Source organism: Manihot esculenta, chromosome 11 (assembly GCF_001659605.2).
Source record: "Manihot esculenta cultivar AM560-2 chromosome 11, M.esculenta_v8, whole genome shotgun sequence".
NCBI lineage: Eukaryota > Viridiplantae > Streptophyta > Magnoliopsida > Malpighiales > Euphorbiaceae > Manihot > Manihot esculenta.
In genome coordinates, this window is record NC_035171.2 from 6,313,199 (window position 1) to 6,325,656 (window position 12,458).

Consider the following 12,458-nt stretch of genomic DNA (forward strand, 5'->3'; position numbering starts at 1 on the left):
TAAAATACAAAAACAATTTAACTATTAACCACAAATCAAACAACCTCTCCATGAATACTATCACATGGCAAAAGAAATTTTTAGATATATGATGATTTTTATTTAAATTTTCTTTTTTTCCAAAGATATTACTTCATTGATGAATTAACAAATATAAACCCAACATACAATCAAAAACATCTTGCCAAATAAAAAGAAAATTAAAGTTGAGATTCTCTCCCTAGACTCATATGTAGAGAGGGAGTAAAAAAACTAAGTTTGAATCTCCGTAAAAGTCAATATATAAATTTCATTATAAACAATAGCTATAATGATTTCACTGGACATAAAACAAATACGCAAAACAATTTTCTAATTTTCATGTAGAACACATTATATCTTATTATTAAACTAATAATTCAATTTGTCAAACATTCATCATATAAGAGATTTTTTTTTAATTGGAGTATAAAGACTCGAATTTGGGTCTACCAAGTCAGTATATTATTTTAGCTACTAAACCATGACATATTAAATAAAAGGTTTAAAGATTTATTTCTCCTTCTCTTTACATATTTTGTCAGCACTGAAAATACACTATTTTATTGTTTAAAAGTACATTGAATTATTCAATATACAGAAATATTTAGCTGTCACCCTTATCTATTTTGCTTTGGTAAGAAAAAAAGAGAAAAAAAAAAGGTCAGAAGTTTTTCCTTTCTTTCACTTTCAAAAAATTAATGTTTAAAAGGCTTTAAAAATGGACGGTTGATCCAAAATTAACAGGTTTTCATGAAGTAATCAAATAAACGGAATGGGTGGAAGCAATGGAAGAAGAGATTAAGATGATAACGAAGAATGAAACATGGGAACTAGTTCACAAGCTAAAAGATAAAGAAGTTATTAGGCAGAAATGTGTCTACAAGATCAAGTACAATGAGGATGGTTCAATGCATGAAAGCAAAGCAATATTAGTGGCAAAACGATACTTTCAACAGCCTGGAATAAACTATTCCAAAACATTCTCACCAGTGGTATATATGGAGACGATTAGAGTAGTGCTAGGAGTAGCCGCACGACTCAAATTCCAAGTTTATCAATTAGATGTCAAGTCTGCTTTTCTTGATAGGGAGCTCGAAGAAGAAGCATACGTTGAGAAACCCCAAGGCTACATTATTCAAGGAAAAGAAGACATGGTTTACAAGCTTAAAGAAGGCATTATATGGACTAAAGTAAGCACCTCGGGCATGGAATCACAAGATTGATAAGCATTTGCTTCACAAATACTTCATCAAAAGTCCTAGCTAGCCATCACTCTATATCAACGTACGAGATCTAAAAGATTTCTTAATCTTATGTCTCTATATGGATGACTTGATATTCACAAGCACAAACACTGAGATGATGGAGGAGTTCAAGAAACCTATGATGGAAGAAGATGAGATTACTTATCTTGGCCTCGTGAAGTACTTCCTTGGAATGCAGGTGAAGCAATAGCCAGGACAAATATTCCTATCTTAAGAAAAATATGCAAAAGAACTACTCAAGAAGTTCAACATGGCAAATTGCAAACCACTAGCAACACCTATGGCACAAAATGAAAAGTTGAAGAAGGATGATAATCATGAAAGGGTGAATGGGGCAACATTTTGAACTCTGGTTGAATCACTCATCTATCTCACAAATACAATGCCTGACATAGTTCATGTTGTGAGCATTGTTTCAGGGTAAATGAGCCAACCAAGTAAAGGAAATTTGACAGCTACCAAGAGATACTCTGCTATATCATAGGAACTAAGAGCTTTTGTATTCTTTATAAGTGTGAGGAAGAATCAAATCTCATTGGCTATTGATCAAGCATAATTTAGCCACATTTTTATCATAATTATTGTTGCTTATTTATACATTTTTTAGTTTAATTTATGGTTTTTATCTTGTTTTTATAGAAAAGAAAGAAATTAGAAAATGGGAGAAAAAGTGCAGAAAAAGTACAGAAGGATGATTTGCCCAGTGATTTGCCCAAGATCACTAGCTAAACTGCTCCAATCACTGCCCAGATCAAGCTAAAGCAGAAACCCGGAGGCAACAGACAGCAGTGATATGGGCAGTGATTTGCCCAAGAAACTCGAAGATCACTGGCCAAATCACTCGCAGAGACATAGAGGACCGACTCACAGAGAAGCGATCTGGTCAGTGATTTGCCCAATCACTTGAAGAAACTGGTCAAATCACCGGGCAAATCACTTTGACAGCAGAAACTTACAGCAGAGCGGGAAAATGGGCAGAAAACAGAAATCTGAATTTTCAGAAGTCCAAATCCAATCCAATCACTTCCAACACAAAACCAAGAGCCACGAAAGAGTCTCTCAACCAAGGAATTCCAATTGCAATTAAAATCAACATCAAAAGAGGAGTCAAACACCAAATCAAAGATGGATTTTGAAACCCTAGATGGATGGAAATCTGCAGCTATAAAAGGAGAGCCTCCAAACCAGCAAGCCATCTTCTGATCAGCAACTCAACTCGTCAGAAACTCTCCAGAAATTCTGCAGCTTCTTCCCTTTTTCTCTTCTTTCTTTTGTATATTTTGCCCACCATGAGTGGCTAGTTTCATTCTTTTCTAGTTGAAGTTGGTGAATTTCAGATTTTGTGATGAATTGGGAGATTTAAATCTCCATTGTTAAACTCTTATTTACTTTCAATATTTATGCAATTTGATCTTTCCATAATTATTATTTTGCTTTTAGAATCAATAAGGGCCCATTGCTTTTAAATTGCTTAAGTAATATTGTTTGAATAATTTAGGTCCGTAATTGCTTAGATTGTTCAAATACATATTTAATCAAATTGCATAATCTAAACTTGACCACGCGGTTGGCAAGGATAGAATTGGGTTTCTCTAAGTCTTAATGCAGTCAACAGTTGTTCGATGCTATAATGCCCCAAGGACGTTCCTTGGCAACTTGTTGATTAGTGTTTGATTAGCGAACGTTTCCTAATCAAACTAGAACTAAGGAGGAATTTGGATTGTGAGAAGCGTCTTCCACATCCTAAACCAATTTATTGAGATAAATAGGAGTATTAAAGAATCAATGATCAATTCTAAACAGTCTGAAATAGATCCATACTTCAACTAGAAGCTTTTCATCCATTGATTTACTCATCTTTAAATTATTGCTTTCTTTTGCTATTTAGTGTTAATCTATCAACTCAAACCCCCCTCTTTTACTTACTTGTTATTACTTGCCTTAGTCATTATTAGGAAGATACTTGGTGTCAATTCCCTGTGGTTCGACCCTATTGCCACTATTTACAAATTTATTTGTGATTGATAATAGGTTATTTTTGACGGCTTCGACAACCGCCTATCAAAAATTGGCGCCGTTGCCGGGGAATTGATTTAAACTAACGTATTTTCCCTTTATGACCAGGTCTGGCCGTAAAGACAGTCTTCTTTACGATCCAGAGATTGAAAAAACTGCCAAGAGCTTAAGGAAGCAAGCAAATTTGAGGAACCAAGCCTCAAAACCATCTTCATCAACAACTCCACCTCACAGACCACCTACTGCCCCTGCTGAAGAAATTTCTGCACCAGCAGAAACTTCCACCACCGCACCTGCTACAGCAGAATTTTTACCAGAGACCGAATTTCTGGTCATGGCAGAAAATCCAGCAATGGCAGCACCACCTGCTGCACATGTAGAAGCTGAAAATCAAGCAAGAAACGTGCCCATCCAAGCACCACAGCCACAGGAGAGAACTCTTGGAGAGTTAGCTGAACCAGCAGGAGATCAAGCACCCTTATGCATTGAATATCCCCTATTGACAGCACCATTCGAGCTAAGGACAGGTCTGATTCATCTCCTTCCTAAATTCAGAGGCCTAGAGAATGAAGATCCTCACAAGCATTTGAAGGCATTCCACGTTGTGTGCTCAACTATGAGACCCCAAGGCATTCCAGAAGACGATATCAAGCTTAGAGCCTTCCCTTTTTCCCTTGAAGACTATGCCAAAGAATGGCTATTCTACTTGCCACCCGGATCCATCACATCATGGGCTAATATGGTAAGAGCATTCTTGAGAAAATTCTTTCCAACCTCAAAAGCCATAGGCATCCGTCGGGAAATAAGTGGCATAAAGCAAAAGCACTCTGAAGGCTTGTATGAGTACTGGGAGAGGTTCAAAAAGTTGTGCACAAGCTGCCCTCGGCATGATATTTCTGACCAATCTCTCATTGAGTACTTCTATGGAGGTTTGCTACCCTCAGAGAGAAAATTTATTGACGCAGCCTGTGGAGGAACAATTGAAAAAAAATCACCTCGAGAGATGAGGGACTTAATTTCCTCCATGGCTGCAGCTTCTCAACAATTTGGAGACCAAGAGCTGCCAACAAGGAATGTAAATGAGGTGAGTAATTCCACTTTATCATCCCAACTTTCTGAACTCACCAATGCTGTCCGTAGCCTTGTTGTGAGTCAAGCCCAACAAGTCCAGCAGATTCAGCAGCCCAAGACATGTGGAATATGTGCCAACAACCACCCAACTGATCTATGTCCTTCCCTTCAAGAGGAGGACCAGCAAGTTAATGCTGTTGGAGGTTTCAATGGGCAAAGAAGGTATGATCCCTATTCTAATACTTATAATCCAGGTTGGAGGGACCATCCAAATTTCAGTTATGCAAGGGGAAATCAATATCCAAACTACCAGCAAAGAAACCAAGCTCAAGCTGCACCTCAGAATTCCAATGCATCTCTTGAAGAGATTGTGAAAAATTTGGCAAATACTGTGCAGAATCTTGAGAAACAAATGGGGCAAATGGCTTCATCCTTGAACAAAATTGAATCACAAGGAAAGCTACCTTCCCAAACTGAGATAAATCCAAGACAAAATGTTAGCGCCATCACATTAAGGAGTGGAAAGGAGTTGCAAGACAATAGGGCTGAAAAATTGCAAAAACAGGGCATGGAAGAAATTCTGCCAGAAAGTGATCAGGGCAGTGATTTGCCCAGTTCACTAGTAGAAACTGACCCGATCGCTGGTCAAACTGAGCTGTCCAGCAGTGATTTGCCCAAATCACCAGAGAAGGCAGAATCCAGTCAAAGGCAGAAACAGCAACCAGCAGAAAAATTCAAGATACCTCCTCCCTTCCCAAAGAGATTTGCAAAGTCCCAAAAGGAGAAAGAGGAAAAAGAGATATTGGAGACACTTCGCAAGGTGGAAATCAACATTCCCCTACTTGATGCTGTAAAGCAAATTCCAAGGTATGCCAAGTTTCTCAAAGAGCTATGCACCAACCGAAGGAAACTTGCTGAACGTGAAAAGGTAAGTGTGGGGGAGTGTGTTTCAGCTGTAATCCAAAGGAAACTTCCAACCAAATGCAAGGATAGAGGGATGTTCGCGGTTTCATGCAAGATAGGCAATGTGGGAATAAAGAAGGCCATGTGTGACCTTGGAGCTTCAATAAATGTCATGCCACTTTCCATTTTTAACTTGTTGAATGCAGGTACACTCAAGGGCACCAGTATTGTGATCCAATTGGCTGACCGATCCGTCGTCCATCCCAAGGGAGTGCTAGAAGATGTGTTGGTACAAGTTGACCAACTAGTCTTCCCAGCAGATTTTTATGTGATTGACATGGAGGAGGATAAGGGCAACATCACCTCTGACATCTTACTTGGGAGACCATTCTTGAGCACAGCAAGAACAAAAATTGATGTGCATGATGGCACATTGACTATGGAGTTTGAAGGGGAAGTTATCAAATTTAATGTTTATGATACCATTAAATTCCCCAATGATGTTTCTCCTGTTTATGGCCTTGATGTTATTGATGATTTAAGTCAAGAAATTTTTTATTTTGATCAAGAAAACTTACTTTATGAAGGTCTTTGCAGGAAAGGAGAAGTGGACAGCAACATCACTGAAGCAGAAAAAACAGCAGACTGCTGTAACTTGCTGGATGTGGGTGATTTGCCCAGTGATTTGCCCAGACCACCAGATAATCTGCTCAAATCACAGACCAAATCACTGGAGCAGACAGACTTGATAGAAAGTGATTTGCCCAGACCACCAGATAATCTGCCCAAATCACAGCCCAAATCAGACAGCAAACAGCAGAAATCAGCACTAGAACTGAAACCATTGCCAAGCCACCTCAAATATGCCTACTTGGGAGCTGGAAATTCACTTCCAGTCATTATTTCTAACCAGCTCAGCCAAGAAGAAGAGGAAAAGCTCCTTGATGTGTTAAAGAAGCACAAAAAAGCAATTGGGTGGACCTTGGAAGACATAAAAGGCACCTCAAGACCATTCGGTGGAGGCTCATTTCACCAGAATCAGAGACAGGATGCGGCACATGAAGCTATTGACGTACGGAGTCCACAAACAAGCAAGGTTTTCAAGGTTAATGGGCATCGTTTGAAGAGATTCAATGAAGGTTTTACTGTCCATATTGTGGAGGAGGTTCCCCTAGATCCCCCTTCCCAAGACTGCTGAGCAAGACACTTGATCAAGCATAATTTAGCCACATTTTTATCATAATTATTATTGCTTATTTACACATTTTTTAGTTTAATTTATGGTTTTTATCTTGTTTTTACAGAAAAGGAAGAAATTGGAAAATTGGAGAAAAAGTGCAGAAAATTTACAAAAAGGTGATTTGCCCAGTGATTTGCCCAAAAATCTGCTCCAATCACTGCCCAGATCAAGCTAAAGCAGAAACCCGGAGGCAACAGATAGCAGTGATATGGGCAGCGATTTGCCCAAGAAACTCGAAGATCACTGGCCAAATCACTCGCAGAGACATAGAGGACTGACTCACGGAGAAGCGATCTGGTCAGTGATTTGCCCAATCACTTGAAGAAACTGGTCAAAGCACCGGGCAAATCACTTTGACAGCAGAAAATTACAGCAGAGCGGGAAAATGGGCAGCAAACTGAAATCCGAATTTTCAGAAGTCCAAATCCAATCCAATCACTTCCAACACAAATCCAAGAGCCACGAAAGAGCTTCTCACCCAAGGAAATCCAATTGCAATTAAATTCAACATCAAAAGAGGAGTCCAACACCAAATCAAAAGGGATTTCAAAACCCTAGAGAATTCTTCAGCTATAAAAAGGAGAGTCTCAAAACCAGCAAGGCATCTTCTGATCAGCCTCTCTCAGCTCCAGAAACTCTCCAGAAATTCTCTTCTCTTCTTTTCTTCTTTTTCTTTGTGTATTTTAGTCCACCATGAGTGGCTAAACACTTTAATTTCTAGTTGAAGTTGAGAATATTCATGTTTGTGATGAATTGGGAGGTTTAATACTCCATTGTTGAACTCTTATTTGTTTCAATATTTATGCAATCTGATCTTTTCTACAAATATTACTTTGCTTTTAGAATCAATAAGGGCCCATTGCTTTTAAATTGCTTGAGTAGTTTTGTTTGAATGGTTTAGGTCCGTAATTGCTTAGATTGTTCAAATACACTTTTAATCAGGTTGCATAATCTAAACTTGACCACGCGGTTGGCAATGATAGAATTGGGTTTCTCTAAGTCTTAATGCAATCAACAGTTGTTCGATGCTATAATGCCCCAAGGACGTTCCTTGGCAACTTGTTGATTAGTGTTTGATTAGCGAACGTTTCCTAATCAAACTAGAACTAAGGAGGAATTTGGTTGTGAGAAGCGTCTTCCACAACCAAAACTAATTTATTGAAACCAAATAGGAGTCTTTAATAATCAATGATCAATTCTGAACAAACTGAATTAGACTCACACTTCAACTAGAATCTCTTTCACATTGAAATTCCTTTTCAATTAAATTATTGTTCTCTTTTGCTTTTAGATTTTAAACTCATCAAAACAAACCCCCCTCTTTTATTTACTTGTTATTTGCCTTGGTCATTATTAGGAAAGTCTTTAGTGTCAATTCCCTGTGGTTCGACCCTATTGCCACTATCTACAAGTTTATTGTTGATCGTTTAATAGGTTTATTTTTGACGGCTTCGACAACCGCTTATCAACACTGAAGTCCAGCCCAAGACAGAAAACAGGGCGCTACTGGGAGGCAGCCCAGATGTAGTGATTTGCCCAGTGATTTGCCCACTGCTTGCCCAAATCGCCGGGCAAATCGACTGAATATACCATAGTCACAAGTGATCGGGGCAGTGATTTGCCCAATTGCCCAGATAATTTGACCAAGATCACCGGTCCAATCGCAAAATCAAGCACATCATCAGAAAAGGGCGTGAACAGTACCAGCCCAGCAACTGCAAAGGAGAAGCGGTCTGGCCAAGTGATTTGCCCACTGCTTATCCAAATCACTGGTCAAATCACCCTGTCAAGAATCCAGAGGGCCAGCATTAAATGATCAGGGCAGTTCACATACCCAAATCACTTTAAGTAGTTCTTTTCTTTTACTCTTTTACTTTTTACGCTATCTACTGTTTTTATCTCTTCTTCTTCAAGATTTCTCCTCTCCGACCCACCACTCACCCACCTGCAAACTCAAGACCACAATGGTAAGAATTAAGATGAAGGCCACCGGCGGACCGTTCATGTGGAAGAAACTAGGGCTGCCGAGACCCATCCCCTCCGACAGTGATGACGAAGCGCGGGACACCCCTCCACCAGCCACCACCAGCACTGAAACACCACCGGCCACTGGAACAGAGACAGGACGCACCGACTCACCGGCTGTCCAGACATATGACCGGCAAAGGAAACGGCCAAGAACGCCGACACCACCTCCACCGTCCACATCCCCAATAACCCCGACGGCGAACCCTAAGGGCGAAACGCCACCAGAGGCCACCACTTCCTCCGGCCACGGCCAGAAACGGCCAAGAACTCAGTCGCCACCTCCACCGCCGAGATCAGAGCCAGAACCAGAAACCACCATTGCCACACATCCTGCAGGTCATGAGGAAGGCGATGCAACCACTGATGTGCCCAGCAATTTGCCCACTGATGCGCCCACTAGTACGCCCAGTAATTTCACCAGCAATGTGCCAAGCGCTATGCCCAGCGATGTGCCCACTAATGCGCCCACGGACTTGCCAAGTGATACAGATAGCGATTTGCCCAGTGATTTGCCCAGTGCTTGCCCAAGTCACTGGTCAAATCACCCACAGGCCAGGAAGTCCCTTTCCCTTTTCTCCTTCATTTCTCTATATATATATTCAAACATTGAGGACAATATTTGGGATAGGTGTGGGGGCACTGGAGAGTATTTATTCACTGATCACACCATCTTTTGATTTCTTTTTTTTCCTATTTTGTTTCTTACTGTTTCTTTTTGTTTCTTTTTGCATTATTCTTACCCCTTTTTGCACACACCAGAATTTTTTTTTTCACACTTTTTGCACACACACACAGAATTTTGTCTTAGCTTTTTCTCTACTCAACATAGATAACAAGGTTAAAAGAGTTTCCTTATCTCATGACCCCATTGATTTGCCACCCCTTTAAGCCTAAATTGAATCATTCACAGTATGTTACCTTCACTTAGAAAGTTCTTTACTTGAATTGAATCCTTAAATTTGTTGTGGTCAAGGGAAATAAAAATAAAAATACATGCAAATAAAAAGCTAGTGTAACTCCCTATGAGCTGATTTGCCCAAACTATCATGACAAACCAGCACAAAGCACAAATCACAAACTTGTTCCAATGGTCTAAGACTATGAACTGAGCCTAATAGCCACTTGGAGAAGTAACTGACTGAGTAACCGGGGGTGTATCACCCATGTACACAATCGCGTAAAAAGGTCAGTAACTTTTTCAAGCAAATAAGTTTCGATGGTCTAGACTATGAACATAGCTAGTGGCCACTTGAACAAGTGACTAACTGAGTAACCGGGGGTGTATCACCCATGTACACAATCGCGTAAAAAGGTTAGTGACTTTTTCAGGCAAGGATAAGAATAAGTGCTGCTGAAAATAAAAACAAAAATAAAAAGAAATAGAGAAGAAAAGGGGCGAGTCACTCCTAGGGGTTGCATTAAAACTAACATAAAGGCATAAGCATGATTGAGTCAAAAACCTTTCTCTTGACCATGGTAGGTGAAAGGAAACAAGGAAAGGAGAGGATGACCTTAGTGCATGTACTCTATACTGTGATACTTCAGTTTAGGAGTCTAGGGGGAGCTGATTAAGTGGAACTTAGGCTCTAAAGAAAAAGGGGCTTGATTGGCTAAGTTATTTATTGCTTGAGGACAAGCAAAAAGTTAGGTGTGGGGGTATTTGATCAAGCATAATTTAGCCACATTTTTATCATAATTATTGTTGCTTATTTACACATTTTTTAGTTTAATTTATGGTTTTTATCTTGTTTTTACAGAAAAGGAAGAAATTAGAAAATGGGAGAAAAAGTGCAGAAAAAGTACAGAAGGATGATTTGCCCAGTGATTTGCCCAAGATCACCAGCTAAACTGCTCCAATCACTGCCCAGATCAAGCTAAAGTAGAAACCAGGAGGCAACAGACAGCAGTGATATGGGCAGTGATTTGCCCAAGAAACTCGAAGATCACTGGCCAAATCACTCGCAGAGACATAGAGGACCGACTCACAGAGAAGCGATCTGGTCAGTGATTTGCCCAATCACTTGAAGAAACTGGTCAAATCACCGGGCAAATCACTTTGACAGCAGAAACTTACAGCAGAGCGGAAAAATGGGCAGAAAACAAAAATCTGAATTTTCAGAAGTCCAAATCCAATCCAATCACTTCCAACACAAAACCAAGAGCCACGAAAGAGTCTCTCATCCAAGGAATTCCAATTGCAATTAAAATCAACATCAAAAGAGGAGTCAAACACCAAATCAAAGAGGGATTTTGAAACCCTAGATGGATGGAAATCTGCAGCTATAAAAGGAGAGCCTCCAAACCAGCAAGCCATCTTCTGATCAGCAACTCAACTCGTCAGAAACTCTCCAGAAATTATGCAGCTTCTTCCCTTTTTCTCTTCTTTCTTTTGTGTATTTTGCCCACCATGAGTGGCTAGTTTCATTCTTTTCTAGTTGAAGTTGGTGAATTTCAGATTTTGTGATGAATTGGGAGATTTAAATCTCCATTGTTAAACTCTTATTTACTTTCAATATTTATGCAATTTGATCTTTCCATAATTATTATTTTGCTTTTAGAATCAATAAGGGCCCATTGCTTTTAAATTGCTTAAGTAATATTGTTTGAATAATTTAGGTCCGTAATTGCTTAGATTGTTCAAATACACATTTAATCAAATTGCATAATCTAAACTTGACCACGCGGTTGGCAAGGATAGAATTGGGTTTCTCTAAGTCTTAATGCAGTCAACAGTTGTTCGATGCTATAATGCCCCAAGGACGTTCCTTGGCAACTTGTTGATTAGTGTTTGATTAGCGAACGTTTCCTAATCAAACTAGAACTAAGGAGGAATTTGGATTGTGAGAAGCGTCTTCCACATCCTAAACCAATTTATTGAGATAAATAGGAGTATTAAAGAATCAATGATCAATTCTAAATAATCTGAAATAGATCCATACTTCAACTAGAAGCTTTTCATCCATTGATTTACTCATCTTTAAATTATTGCTTTCTTTTGCTATTTAGTGTTAATCTATCAACTCAAACCCCCCTCTTTTACTTACTTGTTATTACTTGCCTTAGTCATTATTAGGAAGATACTTGGTGTCAATTCCCTGTGGTTCGACCCTATTGCCACTATTTACAAATTTATTTGTGATTGATAATAGGTTATTTTTGACGGCTTCGACAACCGCCTATCAGCTATCAAACAATGACTGGGTAGGAAGCTTTGATGACAGGAAGAGCACAAGTAGATATGCATTCTTCCTTGGAACAAAGAAAATCTCATGGTCATTAAGAAAGCAGAAGACAGTGGCTTTATCATCAACTGAAACCGAATTGATAGCAACGACAAGCGTCGTATGTGAAGGAATGTAGCTAAGAATAATTCTTCAAGATATGCAACAAGAAATCAAGACGCCAACGACTATCTATTGCGACAACATGTCAACTATTGCACAGAAAAAAAATCTAGTCTTACACAACAGAATGCAGCACATTGAGTTACAACATCACTTCATTAGAGAGCTCGTTGATAAAAGAGAAATTTCAATGCATTTTTGCAAGACCGACGTGCAAGTTGCAGATATCTTCACTAAGGCGACCTCCATGGAGAAGTTCATCTTCTTTCGGGATCTACTTAGAGTTAAAGATTTTACTAGCTCGAAGAGTAGTGTTCAATACCAATATGGAAAAACAAATATGTGATTGATCTAGACTAAATACTATTATTGTGAAGTATTCTAAAAAATTGTAAAATTAGAGTACTACTATAGGAAGCATAGAAAATTATAGAAAAATTAAAATAATTATAATAATAATGTAAATCGACTTATTAAAGTCGTTTAAGAAGCCATTAAATAGGTTGTGAGGGTGCTGAAATCATGTAGACAAAATTATAGCCCACTTGTCAAATCACATTGTAATCCTCC

General features: G+C 39.1%; 1 protein-coding gene across 1 annotated transcript; it reads left to right on the forward strand.

Moving 5' to 3' along the window:
* Positions 1-8,480: 8,480 nt before the first annotated feature.
* LOC122724988 (proline-rich receptor-like protein kinase PERK10) lies at positions 8,481-12,234 on the forward strand. The gene is made up of 3 exons (XM_043961383.1): positions 8,481-9,048; positions 11,750-11,886; positions 11,989-12,234. Exons 1-3 carry the CDS (start codon positions 8,481-8,483, stop codon positions 12,232-12,234), a joined length of 951 nt encoding a protein of 316 aa, XP_043817318.1.
* Positions 12,235-12,458: the final 224 nt, after the last annotated feature.

Coding starts and splice junctions, on each gene's coding strand:
- LOC122724988 (XM_043961383.1), top strand. CDS start 8,481: ATGGTAAGAATTAAGATGAAGGCCACCGGCGGACCGTTCATGTGGAAG. Junction 9,049..11,749: donor TACAGATAGCGATTTGCCCA/GTGATTTGCCCA, acceptor ATGACTGGGTAG/GAAGCTTTGATGACAGGAAG. Junction 11,887..11,988: donor TGATAGCAACGACAAGCGTC/GTATGTGAAGGA, acceptor ACTATTGCACAG/AAAAAAAATCTAGTCTTACA.